Genomic DNA, 25,005 nt, shown 5'->3' on the forward strand with positions numbered 1-25,005 from the left:
GGAAAATTGCTTAACTGTCCTAAAGCCTGTCACATCATGTCCTACAAGAAATGTTCTTGCTGTGAGAGCATTGTCATAAAGATCCACTCTACTCTTATTTCACCATAAGTGCAGTACATTGAGAGTTTTCTTTGCTTTACTGTTATGTTTTTATGTTTTAAAATCATATGACTGAATTTGCCATTCATTACCATGAAATCCTTGCTTTCTTTAACCACACCAGCTCTGAATAATTATAATTTGTTCTGTTTCAGATGTCCTGTTTGTTAGTCCAGTATTATTACTTTATCTGCCCAGTGGAGTACAGCAATGAAACTATTGGAGTCAATGTGAACTGTCAACCTTCAGAGATATTCCAGCAGCATGAGTATCATGTTCCGTATGTTTTGCAGGACCTGCTGGGTTGGGTAAGGAAGACCTGCATAGTATTTTTTTCTTATTTATGTTTAAGAAACCTTGTATTTGAATTTTTAGTCTTCACATTCATTTTGTTGAAAAAATGTAAGTAAAGTGATACCATGAAGACTGCAATCAAAGAGTACATATGTTAGGGTTGTTAGTGGTGTATGATACTGATTCAGCATTTGTATATCTTCAGTGTGCTAGGTAACTGTTTTAGAGAATGTGCTGCAGCATACTAAAGCATAAAAAGGTATCTTAAAATAAAGAAAACATTGGCTTTTCTTCAGTAGGCTAATATATAATACAATAGCAGTTTAGTTTCAGTAAGCATAGCGAGTTTAAACTACATGCTACATAAAGCTTCTCTGAACATTGAAACTGCCTGAGGAAAGGTGTTCATTATTGTTTTGTTTTGTTTTTTTTGGGGGTAGGGGGGGGTTCTTTCATATATGCAAAAGTTTTATTATTTTTGCATAAAAAGCATGTCAGCTCTTTGTAGCACTAGAGATTACACTGAAAAAGGGTGAGTAATTTTTCAGTGTATGTCTTGACATAACAGTTGAAGACTGTTCAGATTAAGATGCTAGCTGGACGGGTTTAAGATTTTATTTCTTTTTTTTTTCAATAATCATTTTTATTGTTTTGAAAAACTTTAATATAATTCACGCACTATTTACAATATATACAAAAATTGCTTCCAATGTTAAGTTCCATTTCTAATTTCCACATTATACATTAAGAATAGATGCCATATTAATCAAGTACAGAAAAATGTAAAAAATAAACATAAAAACATATATTATAGACAATTATAAACCAACTCAAATCAACAATCTATATTGTTTCTACATCTTCTAACTAGTCTAAGAATGTGTTTGTACACTTGCAGAATGTCCTAAAAGAAAGTGGATAGGAACCTCTAAGCCAATATAATTTTAAAGATTTGTTCCCAAATTTTTATACTATTAATACTTTTCTTCTTATTACTAATTAATAATTTATGCGCTAAAATATGCTTGATCGCTACCAGCCTGAATTTTTGCCACGATGTCTGTGCTGGGTTCAACCAGTTTGTGGCTATATATAATTTCATTAGTAAACTGATATTCATAATTACAATCTTTTTTGATTTGTCCAAATTCTCCGGTGGAATATGTAAAATCAAAAATTCCCAGGTGAGTGTTGAATTTTGGTAACCCATTTTTTGTAGCTGCAACTTTAATGAGTTCCACAATTTATAAATGCACTTGCAACTCCAGAACATGTGTAGCAGGTCTGCTGTCTGATCCAAACACTGTGGACAATTAGGTGAATTTTTTGAATCAAATTTATGAAGAGTGAGATGGGTATAATAAGCATTGTTAAATATCATCAGTTGAGTAAAGACCAGTTTTTGAAGTGATACGGATTTCAATGTTAAGTTAAACGCCTCTACTATCTTACTATCGTCTGGGGATTCCAATTTCTCTTTCCAGTATTTCGATAAAAGGATATGATTATTATATTTTCTCTCTTTTATCATTTTATACGCTGAGGATATGTATTTTCTGTCTTGTTGCAATGCTTCCCACAGATGACGCAAAATAACTAGTTCCTCTTTTTTGATTTCGGAACTATTAAAATAATTTATGGCAAGATCTTTTATCTGCCTCATTATAACTAAATAAGAAATGGGAAGATTCATCTCTTTTAAGATATCCTGTACCGCTACTCCTAAGAAGCGGTAAAAGTCACTTACAGTTAAATCCTTAATAAATGGAAATTTCTTTAAGTCTATCAGTTGATTACCAATAGTCATGTTAGGATTCCCATGAAACGGTTGAAACATCATCATATATTTTGATAGGTTCAAAGAGGCAAACAGAGTTTGAGTTGCCATTGTCCATATCTTAATGTGCTCCATTAAATCATATTTGCTCAGTGTTCGTGTATTTAAAAATGGTACAGCTTTAACATTAATTCCTTTTATATGTTTAGAATTTAGCAGCACCCATTTGGGTGTCCATTTTCTATTATCACTGTCCAAGTAAGATACCCTTAAAATCCTATTGGCCTGAATCACTGTATAATACATCTCAAAATCCGGTAAATCCAACCCCCCCTAGTTTTAGGAGCCATCAGTTTCTCATAAGATATTCTCGTTTTTCTGGGTTCCCACAGAAATTTCCCCAATCTTATCTGAAACTGCTTAAAGAATGTTTTCGTGATTTTGAGTTGTGCTGCTCTAAAAATATAAAGCATTCTGGGGAGAACATTCATCTTTATTATCGCTGCTCTTGCCATCATCGGTAGCTTCAATTTACTCCATCTTTTCAAATCCAATGTTATTCTGTCTCCAGTTGCCTTAATATTATTAATAAAGAATTCTCTATTTTCAGTTGAGAAATCAATCCCCAAATATTTTATTCTTTCTTCTGTTCTTACTTGTCCTATCAATGGTAGCATTGAAAAAGGTGTAGGTGTCTTTAAAGGGAATATTTTGTTTTTTTTTAAATTTAGTTTGTAATTAGAAATTCTCTCAAAGTTTTGTATTGCTGTTAGTATTTTTTCCGTATCCGACACCGGTGTGGTACTGTATATATTTAGATCGTCTGCAAAAGCAGCCATCCTAACCTTTATCCCCAAAAGTACAGGAAAGTTATAAAAAACATTTTGCTTCATATGAAGAAATAAAGGCTCCAAATACAGATTAAACAGAATAGGAGATGATGTTAAGATTTTATTTCTAATTTTAGTAAATTACTCAGTCTTCATTGACTTTGTTGGCATGAAGGTATTGACCCTGACTGTTGCTTGGGTGAGAAAAGTTTGAGTAGTGAGTCCATCATCTCAGGAGTCGGCCATGAAAAATAGTACAGTAGCCAGTGACAGCTGTTTTAATCTTGGATAGAGGGAGTTGGGTTTTCTGCCACATATCATCATCTGACAAAGACCAGGTTAGTCCTAGATGTTCACAGTGTGTTGGCAGAGCCTACATGAAGACAGCTTATTGTAGGATGTCATTTGAGAGGCACAAGTGCTTATGTGGGGCTGGTAGTTGTATTTAACATTTATTCCAATGGAGCACTTTAGGGAGTATAAAGAAAAAAAATGTCCTTAGCAAATATGGGTGATAGTCACCTAGTATTCATCATGTGCGTTCCAATACACCATCAAAATCTGTGAGTCTGTGACAGACTAGTTCTTAAAGGAAAGTCCAAAGGGAAAAGCAGTGACACCACCACAGATGACTGGAAAACCTGTTAAGATCCAACAAAAAAGATGAACACAAATATTTTACTGAAAACTTGAGGCATAAAACGTGGCAAGACAAAAATAAAATCCCTTTCAAATGATAAGCGCTTTTGGAAATGCCTTCTTCAGATCGTAAAGGGAAACAGGAACAACTTGCTTTTAAAAGATATATACAACCAATCGGCTTCAGCTTGTTCTGCCAAAGAACCAATCAGAAAACCGCCAATCAACAAGCTTGAAGAGAAGTACTTGTTTGCATAAACCAATCATCAGTCAGAGTATTACAAGCCAATCACAGCCAGGTATTATCCTTGAGCTCCAATCACAAAACTTGCCAATCAGAACACTTAAAAGAAAACATACCTTCACATCAACCAATGGCTGTTCTCCTATGCTTTAGAATGGGTCTCAGAAGAACTACAGTGTTTAAACCAGGAGGCTTGTCTGCTCTGAAATTTATGATCCATTTGGTTTCATTCCTTTCAGGTTGTTGGTGAACATCCGAAGTTTGTCTTTAAAAACAAAAATGAACTCGAACTGTCTACTCTGCCAGAAGGATGGCTTCCATCGTAACTCCAATTGGAGCAAACAAGGCACCCTTCAATGTGGTAGATGCTCTGCTTGTAGAACTATAGATGTATTTAATACTTTTAAACATCCCATCAGTGGACTGAAATACACCTTTTCGTGTAAAGCTGACTGTAATACCCAGCATTTGGTGTACATCACTACTTGCCAATGCTGTACTGCCTATTATGTAGGAAAAACAGATCAAACCTTTAAAAATAGAATACTTAGGCATCTGAGATATATTCATATTAAGGACTTTAAGAATGCCCTTGCTTGTCATGTTGCTCAATTTCCAGGACATTTTTTTAAGTTTAAGGCTATTGAAGTTACATCTAAAGGGATGAAACTAGGAGGTATCACCAACAATACTGAAAGGAATGAAACCAAATGGATCATAAATTTGAGAGCAGACAAGCCTCCTGGTTTAAACACTGTAGTTCTTCTAAGGCCCATTCTAAAGCATAGGAGAACAGCCATTGGATGATGTGAAGATGTGTTTTCTTTTAAGTGCTCTGATTGGAGCTCAGGGATGATACCTGGCTGTGATTAGCTTGTGATACTCTGATGATTGGTTTATGCAAATAAGTACTTCTCTTCAAACTTGTTGATTGGCAGTTTTCTGATTGGTTCTTTGGCAGAACAAGCTGAAGCCGATTGGTTGTGTATATCTTTTAAAAGCAAGTTGTTCCCATTTCCCTTTACGATCTGAAGAAGGCATTTCCGAAAGCACTTATCGTCTTGCCATGTTTTATGTCTCAAATTTTCAGTAAAAGATTTGTGTTAATCTATATTGTTGGATTTTAACAGGTTTGCCAGTTGTCTGTGGTGGTCACTGCTTTTCCCTTTGTATTTTGTTCTTTGTAACAGTGCACCTTCAGCAGTTATAGGTTTATTTTGTGCTTGCTTACTTAAAGGAAAGGGCCTCACTTATAGTGATATGGACATAACCTAGGTGGAATGGGAAAACAAATCGATCAGTAGGGCACTGGAGGCTATATGGCCAGACTGTCGGAGCCAAAATGTCACCGAATCTTCTTTTTGGACTGCACAATTCCTAAGGTACAACATGTGACACTCAGCAGATTTCCAAGCAATCCTCTTTGCTGCTGCACTAACACACCAAACAGTATATTGGTTATTGTGCCCCCTTTGACACAGTAGGAATAATACTAGCTCTTAAAGTTCTTTTCTGTCATCAACTATTATAACTCACACATACAGTTTAAAAAATGATCTGTTGACGTGATTCAGCTGTCTTAAACTGTTATGTTATTGCAAGAGGATTATATGTTCATCTTTAGATCACTGTTGTAGTAGCCTAAACTATATGGAACATATCCTGATAAGGATCAGCATTCTGCCAGCATCCAAAGCTTTAAGGGACCTTCCATATGCCGTACATCCAAGTTTGCATGAGAGTGTGCAGGTATAAAAGTAGGCGTGCACATGCCAAAGTTAAGAACTTTTATAGCATTGAAGATACCAGTAAAACTCACATTTTGCTTCATCTTCAATGGCTCATCGATTAACTAGTTTAGATAAGTTGGGCAGTTAAGTACCCTGTTAACTAACTACCTTCCATTTTTTCTGAAAGTGTTATTGATTTTTGGCTTATGTCTGAGAGAAAGGGGAAGTGCTTATGTAGACATCAAATCCCTTGTAAGCATCCTATTTTTTCTGTTTAGTTGAGGAACACAATGTCCTGTCATACTCCCATTTACTTACTGTTCAAACCTAAGACTATTAGGAGCCAGCTTAGTCCCTCAACAGAAACAGCAGCTTGAACCCCCATACATTAGCCCTCTATGGAGTGTAGTGCTGGTAACTCAGGCATCTGTTTTTCAATTGTCAAGAAAAGGAAGGTCATTCTTGACGGTTCGACAATTTCTTCTTCAACACCCTCTGTTTCCCGGCCTTTGATAGATAACTCTGCTGTGGCCATGTTGGAGTCCTCGTACAATTCTTTAGCTGATTCTGACCCTTTTGGCGCTGCTTCTCAGGGGGAACCACTAAGGGTCGAGAGTTTAGCATGTCCTCAAGGGCCAGACATACATCTTCTGTGGAGAAGGGAGAACCGTGCTTGATCACATTGGATGGCGAAGAAGACATCCCACAAATAGTTAGTGACAAGAAGTATGGTACCTGGGAGGAATCCTGAACATTTGAGTGGATGCTTCTTCTAAGTCTGCAAGGAAAAATTCTCAAAAGGTGAAGGTACCTTTCTGTTTTCTGTACCCTTAGTTCAAAAGAAACAAAGGAGGAATGGTTGTCTTTTGCCAAAGGTTTAAGGCATTTCATTGACTTCACACTGTCTCTCCAGCCTCGCTTAATTCAAAAAGAAAATGATCTCTTCCTTTGGATTCAGAATATGATTCTGATATGCAGGAGGTTGGTTTAGATTATGCTTCCCAAATTTCCTCACCTGAAAACCGAGAATCAGAATTTGAAGAAGACATTTCTTCAGATTCTGCTGTGGAAAAATTAACTTTCTCTAATACTTTTGGATGAAGAACTTGTGTAAATAGGAAATTAAGGAGATAGAAACTCAACAAAGGTACTCTGACCTTTTATAAGTAGAACCCCTCTCCAAAGCAATGGCTATAGCCCCGGTTATAGCAGCACCAGGAGAAAGCTTTTAATGCAATGCAGCCAGTACTCCTCTTGATATTTGCATAGCTGCTCCTAGGTAACCAGATAGACTGCTTAAGTTACCTCTGTCATAGATACCTCTTCCTTAACCCCAAGGCTGACCATTCATGGATTTCATTATCAAAAAAGCACTACTTCTAAACATTTGGCTACTCCAAATCCAGTTCCCTCACAGTAACCACTTGGAATTCAGAGACAGCCCTACCATGATGCTTTAGTACAAAGATGCGCTGCACCATGATGGACCGTCTCTGCTGCTGTGCTAAATTGTAATGATACAATCCAGGGGAGAGGCACATGCTAATTAGAAATGTACTCTCCCCAGGACTGCATGCATAAGTCATTTACACAGCTTGAGTGATTCAGAGAATGGCATGACTGCATAAATTAACATGGCTGCTCATGTTAATGAACACTGCTAAAAGCTTGTGTTCACCCATCATGGTAGCAATAAATGCCAGGGAGTTTAGCAGACTGGTATTGTTGGCACTGCGTTTGTGTGTGTGTGTGTGTGTGTGTGTGTGTGTGTGTGTGTGTGTGTGTGTGTGTGTGTGTGTGTGTGTGTGTGTGTGTGTGTGTGTGTGTGCATGTCTATGTGTATGTGTCTGTCTGCTGTTATACCTCCACACTCCCCAAGACTAATGAACAAATCCTGCAACACTGTGGATCATGGAACAGCAGACACCAGGGATAACTCTTTAACATTGTGCCTTAACAGCACTCAAAAAAGGTGTGTGTTGGGGGGAACACTGCACACCAGGGGATAGTCTTCATATTATGCGTGAAAGGTACATAAAAGAATAGAAAAGAAAGATGACATGGGTCCAGGAGAAGCAGTAGACACAAGGGATACCCTGAATTTGTGCCTGAAGGGTACTTGGAGAATAAAACACAAAAATGTGAGCCAGGGGAAAATATTAGACACCAGGGATATTCTGTTAAGCTTGCCATAAATGTACTATAAAATTCAAACACTGTACCCTTTTACCTCCCACCTCAGATATTAGGTCTGTGTGCCTCCACTAGACATCAGGGATATTTAAAAATGTTATCTATGCATTTAAAAAAAGAAATAGGTAAAGTAAAAGTGGAAAAAGATGTCAAACCCAGCACCCTTGATACACAAAGCAGCAGCATTATCCCAGTATTCTAACTAATTAGTGCAGCCAGGATTATGTTATAAGAAGTATAAAGCTCTAATGTGTGGCATGATTCAATTATTGCAACAGTTTCTATAAACAGCAACAAAAGGAGTATGTCACTGTAGGGGGAGATGTCAGTACAAAGTCGGGAGGAACACTAGACAACACCAGGGAGTATACTTTTAAAGTAGTACTTGCACTCACTTAACTGTAAGAATCCAAGATTTACGAGGGCAGGAACAAAATCAAAGAAAGAGTCATCAGTGGCATTCTTTCAACTCAGAGACTGGTAAGATGCATGTGAATGTATGTGAGGAAGTGAAAGGGGGAGTGCCTATGCCATCATGATGCATTGGCTGCCAGTATTAACTACTGTAGACAAGTGCTGATTTGCACTCATGTTATTTATGGACAACTTGAGTCATGCAAATTAGCTGATAATGAGGTCTTTCTTCGTTGTGATTAATGTACCTCTGAATCACAAAAGACCGCATTATGGAAACAGTCCCTTTTAGCTGCAGCTTTTATCGCAGGTGTTGGGCTTCTTTAAGAATCTCCAGAATAGACTGGACAGTGAGTTTATGCAAAGGTGAGAAATTAAACAAAATATGGAAAAGCTATGAAGGATTACAGTGAGATTAGGATATATTATAGGTGGTGAACAGAACTGTGGTGAGCACTGAAATGTAAAAGTAGGTTGGAATTTAAAATTAATGTAAAGCAGAAATTTCATAAACCAAATGAGTATGAGAGAGTGAAGGAAAGAAAGAAAGCACAAATATCTAGAAAGGAATAGTAGTGCAATGCAAGAAAAATAAGTTGTTTATAAGAATAAGCAAAAAAAAGTGAAGAAGTTGAAGAAAAAACGACAGTGGTACAAAGCAGGAAAACTGCAGCTTTCTTTTTGTATAACCTTGAAAAATAGGATGAATGGAATCATTAGATGACGTAAATACATAATGCAAGAAGCAAGAAAGCATTTAAATAAATTATATAGTGATAAAGTGTTGTAAGAGAAGGACAGGAATATATAATGCAGGATTAACTTTTTTTAATATGTTAAGTGGAGGTAAACTATTGGATTTAGAGATAGAATGCGAAGTTAAGTAATTCAAAACTCAGCAATGGAATTTGAAAGAGAAGTTACAACAAATGAGATGGTTAACATACTGAAGATTGTTGGGTACGATTGTCAAGTCTGGGTTAACATAATTTTTAAAATGATTTAATAAGAGAAAATGAAAGTTGTTGTATTTAATGAAATAATAAAACAAAGTTTAGGAGAGGAGAATATGCGAAAACGTAGTCTTATTTGGAAAAATCAAGAAAGCAAAGACTTGAGAAACTGTAGGTCCTTTGCTGTGATGCATGCAGATTATGAAATACTCGTGACATTTATTGTGGAAAGGATACCGATAGTAATAACTAGCATATCAGAAGAAGTATTTGAGCTTGAAAGGGTATAAACACTAGGAAATAGTTACTTAGAGAAGTGGCTAACAGTTTCGCATGAGTTAATAATGGAAAAACAATCATGTTACATGAGTAAACCATTTGATAATGTTAGCTGAGTAGTTAGTATGTTTAAGTCATATGGCAGAGTTGTAAAACTTAATGAAAGGTGTTTATGCTGCACAATATAGTTAATTTGGGAAAGGGACAAGTTTAGTATGAGAAATGGAATAAGACAGGGATGCCCTCTTAATGTGGTTTTATTTAATTTCATAGTTACTGCTGTAATAATTAAGATAAAAGAGGCAGTTAGCATGAGGTGAATGAGAGTTGTGAAGAAGTGAAAGTATAGTTACGTTAGAGTTATGTGGACAGTTTGATAATGCAAAAGAGTGGTGGCATATTCCTTGTGTGATACAAGTCTTAGCAGATAATTTTAAAAAATCTGGGTAAGATGGAATACAGAATGGAAAGTAAGGTAAAATAGTGAATGCTTTTTGTTGAAAGATGACTAGAGCTAGGAGTACAGTCTGGCAACAGGTTGTAGTTCAAGGACAGAAAAAAAGTCTGGAAAAAATGAAGAGTTCACATGTAGTAAGAATACATGTCATGCATGGTGCACAGTGATTACACTCTAATATCGTTAAAAAGATAAACTGGTTATGCACTTCTGTAGCATGAGACCCAATTGTTTTTCTTTTTAACACTTTTATTGAATTATCACGTAAAACATGGGCAAACATAAATTTATATAAAGGAAAACAAATTATATTAACATGTTGCTGGTTATAAATATTATACATCACATATTTTTGGGGGGGTCTATATTATTATATCAAAGAATCTGATCATCAAACTGCATTTAATTGGAAATGCCATTCATTGAACCTCACTATTGTGGGGGACTGCACCCCCCACACCCCCATTAATTATATATACCAGCTCCAAGATCGCACTGCGGTGGGGAAAGGGCAAATTTGCAAATCCCCACCGTAATGCAATCTCAGTCAGAACAGTTCAACGAACAGCATGTTCGATAAAATGCCATCCAATTTTTCAATGAAATAATAGGGATCTGTTTTTTTGTGTGTAACTGTCTTCGGTCCAGCATTGCATAAATTGCTCAGTTCATGCCTTCCTTAAATCTCAGTCTTGTTCCTCCTCCAAAAAAATAATCTGATATTGTTAATCCTCGTTCATTCCTTACATATGGGTATCGGTTCCGACCTCAGAACCGAGCTGGCCATCTTCCAAGCTCGCTTCAGCTATAAACTCTCGAGCTAAAACTCTTACCCAGAATTCCCCTCTCCCTGTTACCTTAGATTTCGTTTGCTGCATCGCCATTCGGTCATGTCCAAGCTACTTCTCTTGAGCTAAGTATAATATTTTGTTGTCATACTAGTCTAAAACAACTTTTTCTCTCAGAAAAGTTTCTAAATTGTTTTCTCTTACCTTATCAGATTTAGCGACTATCCCTGCTTGAAATTTTTCAATCTTTTTTTACCGTGAGGTATTTTCTTTTTTACCATCGTTGGTAGACCCCTTTTCTTCATTACCTATGGGTATTTCCTGTACCATTGCTGGTATTCTTTCTGATTTCCTTCTTTCCTATCATGGCATATAAAAAAAGGTAGTCCAGGATTTAAGAGATGTTCAGATTGTGGCCATAAATTACCTACTTCATATGCACATTCTCTGTGTGTCTATTGCTTGGGTGTGCTTCATTTATCAGTTGATCCACCCTGTGAAATTTGTAAGAACTTCTCTATCAGGACGTTGATTGAGAGGAAAAATAGATTGTTACTGAAAGGGCTACTCAAATCTCCTTTTTCAGAGGCTATTTCTGGGTCGGAGGCTTCAACCCCTCCAAGATTCCATAAGAAAAAGACTGATGATCTTTCAAAGGCCAAATCTCTTCCTTCGTCCCCGGCTGGGGACTCCCACCAGCCAAGACCCAAGAAGGCTAAGCTTTCTACTTCAGATCTGACTCTTTTGGCTCCAGTGCTTTTGGTGCCTTGACCTCCGGCACCGAGGCCATCAGTGCCATCTTTGATTTTGGCACTGACTAGCGTGCCCTTTACCGTATCAGTACCGAGGGGCTCCTCGGTTCAGACCTCTCTACCGGCACAGACTATCCAGTCGGCGCAGACTGTAACCTCATCAGCTCCGACACCTTACCCGGAACCGAGAACTCAGTTATTGACACTGATTTTTTTCAGTCCCAGCCTCGGCACCGACAACCACTTCAGCACCGACCTTATTGTCGGTGCAGACCATGACTTCAGCACTGATAATTTCCTCAGTGCAGACACCTGTAGTTCAGTCTCTTACAGCCCTGTTGTTTTCAGTGCAGACTGGTGAGGTGGGCACCGAGCCTGTCCCATCTGTGGATAGACCTGACTCTCCCTCAGCCGTATCCATGAAATCCACTAGAAGCCTCTCTGAACATGACGTGTTGTGTCTTGTGGATCAAGTGCTTTTGGCCAGAGGTATCCCGCCCCCCCCAGGACCTATCCTTCCTTGGGAGATGATCACCCTTTGCCAAAGACCCCTACTTATTCTCCTCCTTCATTGCCTTTGAAGCCCCTTGATATAGCACAGTCTTCCCCCTCTACGGTTCCCTTTATGGACCTCACTAAGGAACCGCAGTTGCCTTCGTGGCATGAGAGTTTTGCTCCGACCCAGGATGTTAGCTGTGGCGTACATAATTTGGTGTTTCACAGCCATCCAGGGACTCCAAGTCGGCAGGCTGAGCCACTTAGAGGAGGGGTGACCCCTGTCCTGGACACTCACCCCTCTTCAGGTGGACTGGCCTTCCAACTAATGGAGAAGGCTTTGGTGTCTACTGGCGATACTGTGCTGTCAATCTCCCTACCCTCAAATAATCCAAAAGAAGGAAAGGCACACAGTCGTAGTGAAGGTTGCTGAAGACTGTAATTACCCACAAATAAAGGGAAATGATGTCGTGATGAACCACGAATAAATCCAAGGTCAAAAACGCTGCAAACTTGTAGTTTATTGTATAATGAAAAACAAACAGAACATAACTTGCGTCGACCTAGGTTTCGTCCGTCTCCACGGACTTCCTCAGAACACAAGTTGCTACACAAATCAAGCCGCTTAAATATACCCTAACAATTATTCAATTAATCAATGAGTGCTTAAAATTATGTATTAAATCTATTATATACTCTTGTAAGCAATATATAATAAATAAATAATAAAAAATAAATAATAAATATTGTATGAATAAGTATTATATATATCCTACAAATAAATATTCAATATAAAATGTAAAATGTATGTCTTGTAACATAATGTATCATAAATATATATATATCTTTTAATTAACACAACTATCCATCCATAATGAAACAATAATATTATATATAAAACCATGAACTTTTATAAAAATGGACAGAATAGAGAAACGTACTTTTGCATCAGTGACCTTTGCAATCAGGACCCTGAATTATATGGCACACTTTTAACAGGTTTCAAAGGGATTTAGTTTCTGAGCTCTCTGAAACTTTGGCTGGTGCCGTGTCTGATGAGGTCCATGACAAAGTGGCTTCCCAGCTGGCTACCATTGAATCGATATCAAACTCCTCCATGTGCCTGATATCTCATGCATCAGAAGGAGCAGCTAGAGCGGCGAGTTCAGGCGTTGTTTTGAGACAACACGCCTGGATGCGCTTATGCAGTTTCGCAGAACCCTTCAAGGCTTCCTTTCTCAACGCTCCCATCGAAGCCTCTTCATTGTTTGGACCCAAGGTTAAAAGCACACTGGCCAGATGTGAACAGGACGGTAAGACCCTTTCTGCCATGGGTGTCCGTTATTCTTCTCCTCAACCTGCTTTCTCCAGAAACCAGAAGAGTGGGAAGATATGGTAGAAAAAGTCTCAGGGTCCTTTCCGTGACACACAGGCCGAGTTCTCCCCTAGAGGCAGAGGGGGAAACTCACAGGAAAGATGCCCTTTTCGGGGCAGAGAGGATCCGCATAACCAGGGTTCCAGGGACTCTTTTCCGGGTCAGTCCTACTAGCGCTCCTAAAGAGCGGCCCAACTACTTTCCTCTGGAGGTGGTTGGGGGTCATTTCTCCTAGTACCCTTCTGACTGGCTAACCATCACCACCGACTCTTGGGTACAAAGGATAATAACCAGAGGTTACCATATTCCCTTCGATCTTTGTCCTGACCCCCCCCAACAAACTTACCCGACGTTCCACCCAGTCAAAGGGAAGAAGCAGCACTAGAGATAGCAAAGTTGCTAAGAAAAAGAGTCATCCAAATAGTCCCTCCAGACCAGATAGGATCCGGATTCTACTCAAGACTATTTTTGGTGCCAAAGAAAACTGGGGACTGGAGACCAATTTTGGATCTCAGTGTATTGAACAAGTTTGTAAGAGTACAAAAATTCCAGATGGTCACAATACAGTCTGTCCTCCCGCTTTTGGAAAAAGACGATTGGATGTGCTCGATAGATCTTCAAGATGCGTACTACCACATAAAAGTGGACAGGCCATCAACAAAATTTTGCGCTTCTGTGCGGGAGCCAGTTACTACCAGTTCAGAATACTGCCCTTCGGACTCTCTACAGCCCCCAGAATGTTCATAAAGTACATGGCAGTCGTCACAGCTCACTTGCGACTTCAAGGATTCCAGGTGTTTCCATACCTAGACGACTGGCTCATCTCCACCCCCACCAGACATCTATTGGAGGAAGCTCTGGCATACTCTCTCCTCTCTGCAGAAAGGCTAGGCATAACCATAAACTGGCAAAAATCCAATCTCACCCCATCTCAGTCCACAGAACTCATAGAGGTCATATTTCATACAAAGAATTGCAGAGCATCATTTCCAGAGGACAGAATTCTAAGGATAAAGCAACCACTGATCCCAATCCTTTCAAGGGAGAAATCCACAGCTCACTTTGTCCTACAGCTGTTGGGTTCTATGGCAGCCTCCATCACCATTGTCCCCCTGGCCAGGTTTCACATGAGGCTTCTACAATAGCTGCTGCTCACCCAATGGTATCCTTTTCAGTATCCTCTTTCAGCCAAGATTCGAATAACTCACAGGTGCAAACAGAATTTAAATTGGTGGATGACCTACAACCCGACACAATGGTCTCGCTCCTTCTCCCCCCAGCAGCCCCAGGTTACAGTGACCACGGACACCTCCCTGATGGGGTGGGGGTGGGCTATGTCAGGGACAGACAGTCCAAGGCATTTCATCCATATTGGAGGCCCAACTGCATATAAATGTTCTAGAGCTGAGGGCAGTGCTTCTGGCGTTGCAAGCATTCCATCCCCTACTGCCGTCTGGGACTATTGCGATTCATTCAGACAACATGGCGGTGGTCTGGTACATCAGCAAACACGGCGGAACCAAATCTTACCCCCTTTGTCGAGAGGCCATGAGGATATGCAAAGGGTGATGGCTACCAACTGTTTTCTTCTAGCAATGCACATTCCCAGGAGTTCCAACGTGGTAGCAGACAAGACTCAGCAGGTGCATTCTACAACCTCACGAGTGGTCCCTGAATCCCTTGATAGCGTTGGAGATCTTCCACCGCTGGGGCTGTCCTTGCTGCGACCTCTTTGCATCCCCAACCAACTACAAATGCAGCAACTACTTCGCCCTGATTCCCCCTCCAGGACAGTCACCCAGGGGCGCTCTAGTCCACGATTGGCCCACGGGTCTTCTTCATGCATTTCCACGTCTTCCCCTCTTTCCCCAGTCTCTGAAGAAAGCCTGTCAGTTGAAGAGCAAGGTGATCCTCATAGCACCATATTGGCCTTGTCAGATTTGGTTCCCCTTCCTTTGGCCTCACCTGCTAGATCAACCGTGGATTCTCCATCCAACCTCGGGGTTGATCTTCCATCCGCAGAATTTGATTCATCCCAACTTGGACAACCTGAAGCTTACAGCTTGGCTCCTCCAATTCCCTTGATTGCCAGGCAGAATGATCTTTCTTTACCATTATGGGACATTCTTATTGCATCTCATAAGTCTTCCACTAGAATTACTTATCTAAGCAAGTGGAAAAGATTTACCTGTTGGCTGAAAGAAAAGCAAGTAGATCCTTTTTCAGCACCAGTATCGATAGTACTAGAGTATCTAGCCGATCTATTCCAATCAGGTCTATCAGCCTCTACCATTAGAGTTCATTTGGCTATAATATCTAATTTCCATGAGGGTGTCCAAGACTCCTCTCTTATGTCACACAAATTATGCAAGACCTTCATAAAAGGTGTGAATCATCTGAAGCCCCCTTTTAGAGAACCTATTCAACCGTGGGACCTGTCATTAGTTCTACAAGCTCTGACAATGCCACCTTTCGAACCAGCTTCTTCATGCGACTTCATATATTTGTCATGGAAAACCTTGTTTTTGGTCGCTATTACTTCTGCCAGACATATCTCTGAGGTTCAGGCCTTATGCATCAAGAGTCCATACTTGATTTTTCATAGAGATAGAGTGTCTTTGAGAACTAATCCTTCCTTTCTGCCAAAAGTGATCTCTGAAATGTCCATTAATCAAACCACTGAATTGCCAGTTTTCTTCACCAATCGTTCAAACAAAGGAGAGTATTGCCTACATACTCTAGACATTCACAGGCAAATTTGCTTCTACTTGAACAGGACTAAGGCCTCTCGTAAATCAGACCAGTTATTTTTGGCCTATTCTGGACCTAGATTAGGATGTGCTGTTGCTAAGGTCACATCGGCTAGATGGTTGAAAGACCTTGTGACGTTCATTTATACACAAAGTAATATTCCATTGCCGACTACCATAAAGACTCATTCAACAAGGTTGATGGCAACTTCTGCTGCCTTCTATGCCAGAGATTCTTTACATGACATCTGTGCAGCTGCAACTTGGGCTATGCCTCATACCTTCATCAATCATTACAAATTGGATTTGGCCTCCAGGGGAAGAGCATCTTTTGGTTCTATGGTGCTCAGGAATGTCCTTCCATGAGAGCCTCCCAGGAATTAGAGGTAGCTGGGGATTCTGTCCCATACATAAGGAGTGAACGAGGATTAACAATATCAGATAAAGAAGTTATGTCTTACCATAACATTCCAGCTGTATTGTTGATCCTCGTTCAGTCATTACAACCCTCCCTCCTTCCCCCTCGTGTGGCTTCTAGTGCATCTCACCATCCAGTTCTTTTAGGTCATTTGACCAGAGGTAGCCTCTACCTTCTTTTGACTTGCAAACTCAATCTGAGGTAACAGGGAGAGGGGAATTCTGGGTTAGAGTTTTAGCTCGAGAGTTTGTAGCTGACGCGAGCTTGGAAGATGGCCGGCTCGGTTCTGAGGTCGGAACCGATACCCATATGTAATGACTGAATGAGGATCAACAATACAGATGGAACGTTATGGTAAGACATAACTTCTTTTTCTGCTTGTATTTGTCCCCATAATTTCCATTTTTTCTACATAATTTGCTCTTATCCTTTTCTAAAGATGCCACCTAAAGTTCTTTTATATATGTTAATGTATTCAGTACTTCAAATGCAGTTGGTTTAGACTTTGATTTCCATTTTCTAGTAATTGCTTTCTGGTAGCCATCAGAATTAAACTTAAGAAGGCCTTGAAATGTCTAGGCATTTCAGATCATGTATTCCAGCTCAAAACCTCATTTCCTTTGTTACACCCATTTGCTTACCCAGTATTTCTGACAAAATACTCTGTAGGAAATTTTAAAAGTCTGCCAGTTAGTACACTCCCAAAATGTATGTTCCCAGTTACTGCCTTCTTCTCCCTTACATCTTCAACATTTGCCATTTACCTGAGGAAAAATTCTTTGGAGTCTGCTTGGGGTAAAAAACTACCTATGCAATCACGTCCAAGAAAAAATCCTAAATCTTCTAGACTTTTTTTGCATACTTTGGATCCATACATATATCCTCCCATTGTTTCCTTCTCAATTCCTTATCAGGTCTCTCTTCCCAATCTTTTCTGACCTCCTCTAATTAGTTCTTATAGTTATGCTGCAGTATTTTATATGCTCTGCAAATTATTCATTTTTAACAGCATCTTTCTTCTGCCTGTATTCTGATATCAATCCCTGATAGGGAAGGCAATCTCTAGCCTGCAGTCCAAATGTCTTCTTGGCCTCTTCTCATTCTGTTACCTTTCCCTCTCTAGTTATTTTTCCCAATACCTTGGTTCCTTATCCAGTTTTCTCCAGTAAATTCCAGCCCCCTCTTGTCTATTCTCTGTACTCCTAATTGTAGTCATCAATCTCTTTTCTCCATTCTTGTGTTGGCTTAGTTCTTAGAATACTTTCTGTTACTTTGTGAAAATAATATTTTCTATGGCTGTTGTTACTCTCCTTAAGGCTCTGCATCCAAAATCCTTCTATCTCTCCTTATTTCTTGAATTCAGCACCCCTTTCACTGTCATCCCTTTCCACTTTAAATTGTAGTTTCTGCTTGTGTTATGTATGTGATCCTTAACTGTGTAGCTCTAAAATATCCCTTCAAATCAAGTAATCCTAAACAACCTTGTTCTGTTGGAAGGATCAACTTACCACACTTGACAATTGCCCTCTTCCCCTCCCAGATAAAATCCTTTAACTCTTTATTAATTACTGCCCACAACTTCTCCTTTTGTTGGTAAAAATATGTCTGGCCTGTATCTTTTGTTGATAAAAATATGTCTGATCTATATATAAAGCTAAAGGGGTGAAACATTTTCACTGCTTGTATTTTGCTATCCATAGCCATAAACAAGAGCTTCCATTTACTCAGTTTTTGTATTATCTTTTGTTTAGCCTCTTCCCATATATTATTAGGTGCCATAACAGAATCCTTTTTAAGCCATACTTCTAAATACTTCATTTTATCATGTCCTCATAGATATGGGTATTGCTGAACTAATTCATGTGTGGGAGTATAGCTTACAGTATAACCTTTGTTTTGTCTTCATTAATTGTATACTTCGAAAAGATTTGAAACTGTTTCAGAAAGTTCCACTACACTGAGATGTGCTTTCCTGATTTTATCAGGATCAAAATAGTACTGCCTGCAAATAAAGCAAACTTTTCTTGATTACCATGCCAATTATATATCCTTGAATTTCAGAGCACCTTATTTTCTTTGCCAATGGCTCTAAATATAAAGCAAATAAAGGGGAAAGAGGACACCCCTGCCAGGTTCCTCTGTTCAGACACAACTTTGTCAGAGAGGAACTCCCCTACTTTAATTTTTGCCACGGATCCCTCATATATCCCCCTAATTAACCTTATTATTGTGTCAGGGAATGCAAATGCTTCCATTGCACTACTCATACAATCTCAGCTTATTCTGTCAAATGTTTTTTTTTCTGCATCAAGACTAACCAACAACAGCGGTATTTTCTTGCAACCTGCTTCGCTGTGGATAATCATTGATCTATTGTTATCCAATGTTTGCCACCACTCCACAAAACCACATAAAATTTAAATGCTCCTATATAAAGCTAGGTCTAATAGGTTTTTACCGTATTTAGATATAACTGCCACCACAGCTTTCTTCCATGTTGTTAGTGCTTCCTCTCATTTTAAAATACTGTTGAACAAAACCTTCCACTTTTATCTCTTTCTTCTCCTATTTTCCAGATTTCCACTGGAATTGCATCTGTTGAAGGAAACTTTTCTGCAGATTAATTCTGTGTCACCATTTTTATTTCATCTTGTACTATCTTAACTGTTAATTGTGGAGCCTCATCTACCTCTCACCTTGGCATGCTTAAGTCTTCCACAAATATTTCCATTTGTGCTCTTTCTTGATTTCCACATTTCCCTGCTTTATGCAGATTTTCATAAAATTTCTAAAATATCTCCATTATCTCTACAGGTACAGGATCTCTGGCTATTTTTCTAATTATAAGTTCCCTAAGTGTGACAGCCACCCTTTCTACTTTTCTGTTGCCTAAGTCATTGCGCAAAAAAGTTTATGCTCTGGAGTTATTGTGAAAAAATAGTTATTTAACAGCAATTTTTCTAAACTTATGCATATTATCTAGATAGTCCCTTATTTTTGCTTAAGCACTGTGCAGTTGTGCCTCTTTTTGTTCTGTGAGATTCCCCTTATTCTTCAATACGTTACCCTTCATCAGTCCCTCTAAGTAAGTCCTGTTACTTTTAACCATATTTTTAAACTCCAGTTTCACTTTATCCCACTCAATAGCTGTAACTTATGAAGAAATGTCTATCTTCCTTAATAACTGTTGAATAATTTCCACTACCCATTCCTTACATACCTCTCTTTTTAACAGATGGTTGGGGAAGCACCAGTGTCTCATTTTTACTTCATTGCTCTGCATTTTTATCTTAGTTGTTATGGGCACATGATCTGAAGTAGTTATTGGATGTGTGTTGAAGCTTTCAATTAAATGCACGTTCCTGTAAAAATATATTTTCTGTCTAGTTCTAGTCTAGTTATTATATGCAAATACTAGAGAAATCTACTTTTTTTTTTATTTTTTTCACTCTAGGCCCCAGTCTTGTTTCCAGCATTGCATGCTCCCACTAATGTTTGGCAGGTTGATATTTTACACTATTGTTTCTTGTCATCTCCATGTGAACCTATGTCACATTTTAGAAATTTTTTTGTTTTAATGAAAACCCTCAAACAAAAAAAACAAACAAAAAAAACACCCCAGAACACCCCTTAACCTATTAACTTAAATGCACAAAACTATGTACAGCTTCAAAAAATGAAGATTAACTCTCCTGAGAGGAACATTTGTCCCAAATCAACAGCTGCACATAGCTAACCTAAAATTAAGGTTATCAGTGATAAGATACATGCTGTAGCCTGTGCTCCTTCTTACACTAATTGCTTATGTTTATTCCCCTACTAGAGGTGAAAAACGGATTGTTTGCTTTCAGAAAACATTAGCTTTTAGCCGTAAAAAAAAGTGATCTGACATTTATTGCCTGCACCTGTCAGCTTGTCTGCATGGCAACATAAGAACAAAATGTATAGCTACCCTCAGCTGCAGACTTCTTAACTCAACCTAAACATTTATTTGTGAAAGGAAAACTTTTCATTACATTCAGTGGTGTCTTATTTACTTGCTTGCACACAAAGAAAAATTGTTATTAGATTAAGCCAAAGGCCTTAATACAGATGTTCATTTGTGCAAAAGTAAGGGAAACATAAACTCTATGTACATTATAATCTGTGCACTTTTATACCCTGTGCCCCACCTCAGCAACCCAAGAGTACAGCATATTAATTTAAACATGCTTTTGTCAAGCTTTTCTTACATTGTATTGCCTGCATTTCTTAAAACTAAAAACTAAGAAAAGAGGCACTTGTATTTTACTTGCAGCTACTTTTCTCCCTTTCCTTTTAGTGTCCTTTCAAACATTAATGACAGGAAGTGGGGTATATGCGTTTTAGTCCCCACAAGTTAAACAAAGTCAACAAAACTTCAATCTTTCTAATTTTTTTTGTAAAGCATTATTTCACAAATGTGATGGAAGCTTTATAATTTCACATTTATTCACTAGTTTCAGTGCTGCTGGTCTTATTCCTGTTTATCTCCATCTCCCAATCCCAGACTCTGGTTCAACTCCAAGATACTCCCAATTTCACTAGTCAACTCCTGTGCTTTTTTTCCATCTCTCAGGCATTCTTTTTTTGGAGCACTGGAAAAGTATTCATTGGCAAAGTCTCTGTATGAACTTTATTGTCCGAAGAATGAGCAGCAGATTCCACTTCAGTTTGATGGCTCACTTTTTGTTGGACAAACTTTTGTATTTCCTGGTTAGCTTGTTCGGCATCAAAAAATGACTTTGATCCTCTACAAAGAATATTCTGAAGACAGCTGGATACAGCAACTTAAGTCTCATACCTGCCTCTCAACATTTCATGATTGCTGGGATAAATTTGCTTGTCTTCTGCCTAGTGTACAGTGAGTAATCATTTTCACAAACATTCAGTTGTATCCAATTTTTAATACTTTGCCCTTCTAACACAGTTTTGTCAGGATCAGCTCTTTCTACTGGAATGATTGTCTGCATTCTCATGGCCAAGTTTGGATTATACACACATTGTGCACTTTCATTTAACAAATCCTGCTGTGGAATACCAGTCCAGTTGCTTATTTGTGCTTTCATAAAATATAGACTCTTACTTCCAGTTTCTCTGGTACAGCACAAAATCTCTGGTTTTCCTTCCATGGTATGTTACCTAACTATACCATTTTTTGAAACAGCTCTTCCTGAGCATTCTTGTACTTAGCCAGCCTTTTCTGTATTTCTACCTTTGATTTTTTTCCATTTTTGTATCAGTTCATCTGAATAGCTTCCATTTTCCAGCCTTTTGTTATTTAAGTTGATATACTTCTTCAATGTTTCAATTATTTTAATCAACCCTGAGCACATTTGATTTAATTTTTCCTCTATAATGCTGTTGCTTGAACTGCTTTTTGCTGAACAGCTACAGGATTCTTCAGAGTCGGTGTTTTCTCTTCACCTTTTCTAGTGGATTTTCTTTCAGGCTCTCTAGTTTCTTCTTTTCTGGCATGCAGTCACTGTATTTACTAGCCAGTAATAAATTTACTAAAACTGGTAGAGTTAGTAACCTATAACTCTGTTTCTTTTTTTTCACACTGGGAGAGCTGAAATTAAGCCATTGATCAGTGTGCAGCCATCTTGGAAGTCCCCCACTAGACCTGATCTTAACAATTGTTAAACACCCCTGCTTCAGTTGTTAAGCTTGGGTATTGTTCTAGGCAGTAAAACCTGCCAAGACTGACCAGCAAACAGTGGCACCAGTACTAAAAGAAGCTTTCTGTCTGCCTGCTGCCTGTGCCAGTAATCAGGCCTCGACTTTCTTTGTAAAAAAAGAAAACATGTTAAGCATTCTTTCAGATAGCGCTCACTAAGCACTTTATGGGTATAAAAGCTGGCAAGTCACTTTACTTGCTTTTTTTTTTTCCTTCTGTAACTAGTAGTATATGGAAGAGATAAAATTCCATGCACTCCAAAGAATTATGATCAGGTCTCCAATCATTACCCCCCCCTCCTCCCCATTATGTGTTCTTGACATGGATACCAAAGTTTACCTCTTGAGCTTTATTCTCAAGGTGAATTTCTTGGTAGCCATTTCTCAAATTGGAGACCTAATCATAATCCTCTAATATTGTCTTACAGAGATGCGTTTAGTAAAATTAATCTTGTTTGGAATGTGTGGATATTATGGGGAGTTTATATCATATTAGGGGATTAGAAATAGTATTAACTAACTTGTTTAGTTATGTGTGGCTGTAGGCTTTACCATGTTAAGAGAAGGTGTTGTACGGGTAAGAACAACAAAGAAGTGTTAAAAACAGTAGGCAGAGTAGTCCATTTTGCATCACTGAATGTATATTATGTATTAAAGAAAATCCAAGGAAGAGGAGGAACACTGTTAAGCATTAAATTTGAAGTGCATAAATATAAAAAAATTGGGGATGAAAGGTAATAGAAAAGGGAAAAAACTAATAGGTACATTAGAGCAGTACTAAGCAAGTGATCACTGGAACTATTAGTTGCCAAGCCATATGGACCCTTAAGTTTATGCTCTTATAAGTTCTTGACACCCCTTTGAAGTGCCTAATAGTGCTCACCTCCCAAATCAAGCAGGGCCATGATCACCCAGGTGGAGATTTGTGAATATCCATTCACCAAGACTAAATTCAAATGTAATCAAAGTAGTACTTTGCTTTGACCTGTAGTGGTAACTTGTTCTGTAAGCTGGTTCTAGATTGAGTTAGGAAGCTGCCCCTGCAGCATGTCTTGTTTTTTTCCCCCTTTGTTTAGATTTGGATGCCTAATACAAGTATTTGTAGAGTCCTGGTTTTGTGAAAAAAATAGATGAAATAAACCCTGCACAACTTTACTCATGTCTGTTAACCTAACGCTTCCCTTGTCTTTTACCCCAGCCCTACACATTAGGGTACTAAACACACTTTCAGTAACAGTATCACTACTCAAGACAGAGACAAACATACACGCACACTTCAAAACATACCTCTTCAAAATACAACATGCATCAGTCCTCTTCCCTAGCCCTTAAAGTGTAACTTGTAAACACACACACACACACACACACACACACACACAGACACACACAAAACCACAGTGCCAAAACATGTGTTATAAAAAAAATGTTTCAGCATTACTACCCACTCTCATTTGCTTATATTTAATGAGACATAATTTGACTAGTTTACCACTTGACAAATAGAAACATCTGACCATTTTCACTACCTAAAAATTGTACAGTAAAATGTATGCCTGACCAAATGTACTGAACCCATGTATTTCGTATCTATCTAAATATATATATATATATATATATATATATATATATCAAAGCCACTAAGTCTTATAACCATTTACACCTTGCCAGTACCCTGTCTCATGCCACAACTTCTTTCTCCAGGAGGACCGTACAGTCAGTTGTTGTTGTGTCTTTTGGCTTATCCCGGTTAGGGGTCGCCATAGCGGAACTCCAGTCCAGTAATGTTTGGTAGTGGATTTTTACATGCTGAGTTACCAGCCCTGATGCACAACCTTCAACGAAGGCACGCCCATTCACGCATGCCTCCACACAGAAGACGCTCTAGCTGAGAATCGAACGGGACAACGTCTTGCTGTGAGGCGACAAAGCTACCGCAGCACCACTACCGCAGGACAGAACCGTACAGTCAGTCATGGTGTAAATTTGTGGCTATGCATTCAGTCATCTAGCTTATGTTTAAAGGAAGAAAGTGAGTTGCACTGCTTAACATGCAGGGTAAGTTTATTCCAGAGTTTAATAATGCTGAGTTATAAAGCTGTCCCTTCCCAATACTTTATCTGTTGAAGATTTAGGTATGTGGTTCTAGTGTTGATGAATATATTGCAATTGCAGAAATATAGGAGGTCCAGGACAAACTGCTCTGTAATGATGTGGTAGGTGAGACATTCTTTTTAGTTCAGGGACTTTAGGCCTGTGATCCTTTTGCTTAGGATCCTTTGGGGTCTTTCTAATTGTTTGATATGTTTAGTGAGATACACACAAAAGGAGCATAGTACTCCATAACTGATGCAAAGTAAATGAGAGTGATTACTTCTTTAGACCTTGATAATATTCTTTTGGCAATTAGCTGTACTAAATAAAATAATTTCCTGACATAGTTTGTCCTGTGATGGTCAAAAGAGAAGGGAGTTACCTATACAAGTTCATTAGTCTTTGACTATATTTTAGTTGGTCGTTACCTATACAAGTTCATTAGTCTTTGACTATAGTTTAGTTTTGTAGTGGTGTGCTGTTTATGCAGTATAATGAAGGGAGGGTCTGTTTACCAAACTGATGATACTACACTTTTTATAATTTACTTTGAGACCATTTTAATCCACCAAAATGTTACCAGAGAGAGCTCATTTTTTGGGGGGGGGATGTCAGAAGGTGACTAAACTACAGCCCACCAATTTGCAATCATCTGCAGTCTTTGTTAGCAAGACATCTTCATTGTCTGCTTGGAGATTTGAGAAGTAAATTATGAAAAGGAGCAGTCCAA

The 25,005-nt window shown here is 38.6% G+C and overlaps 1 protein-coding gene across 1 annotated transcript in view; it reads left to right on the forward strand.

Annotated features, from left to right (window-relative positions):
- CDS1 (CDP-diacylglycerol synthase 1) overlaps window positions 1-25,005 on the forward strand; it is a 1,285,468-nt gene that overhangs the window by 1,063,600 nt on the left and 196,863 nt on the right. Inside the window, exon 10 of the mRNA XM_044058908.1 lies at window positions 255-407. Coding sequence (XP_043914843.1) covers window positions 255-407 — 153 coding nt within the window. The remainder of the gene's footprint in view (window positions 1-254; window positions 408-25,005) is intronic.

This window comes from Protopterus annectens, chromosome 17.part0 (assembly GCF_019279795.1).
Source record: "Protopterus annectens isolate FY-2018-M chromosome 17.part0, PAN1.0, whole genome shotgun sequence".
Lineage (NCBI taxonomy): Eukaryota > Metazoa > Chordata > Ceratodontiformes > Protopteridae > Protopterus > Protopterus annectens.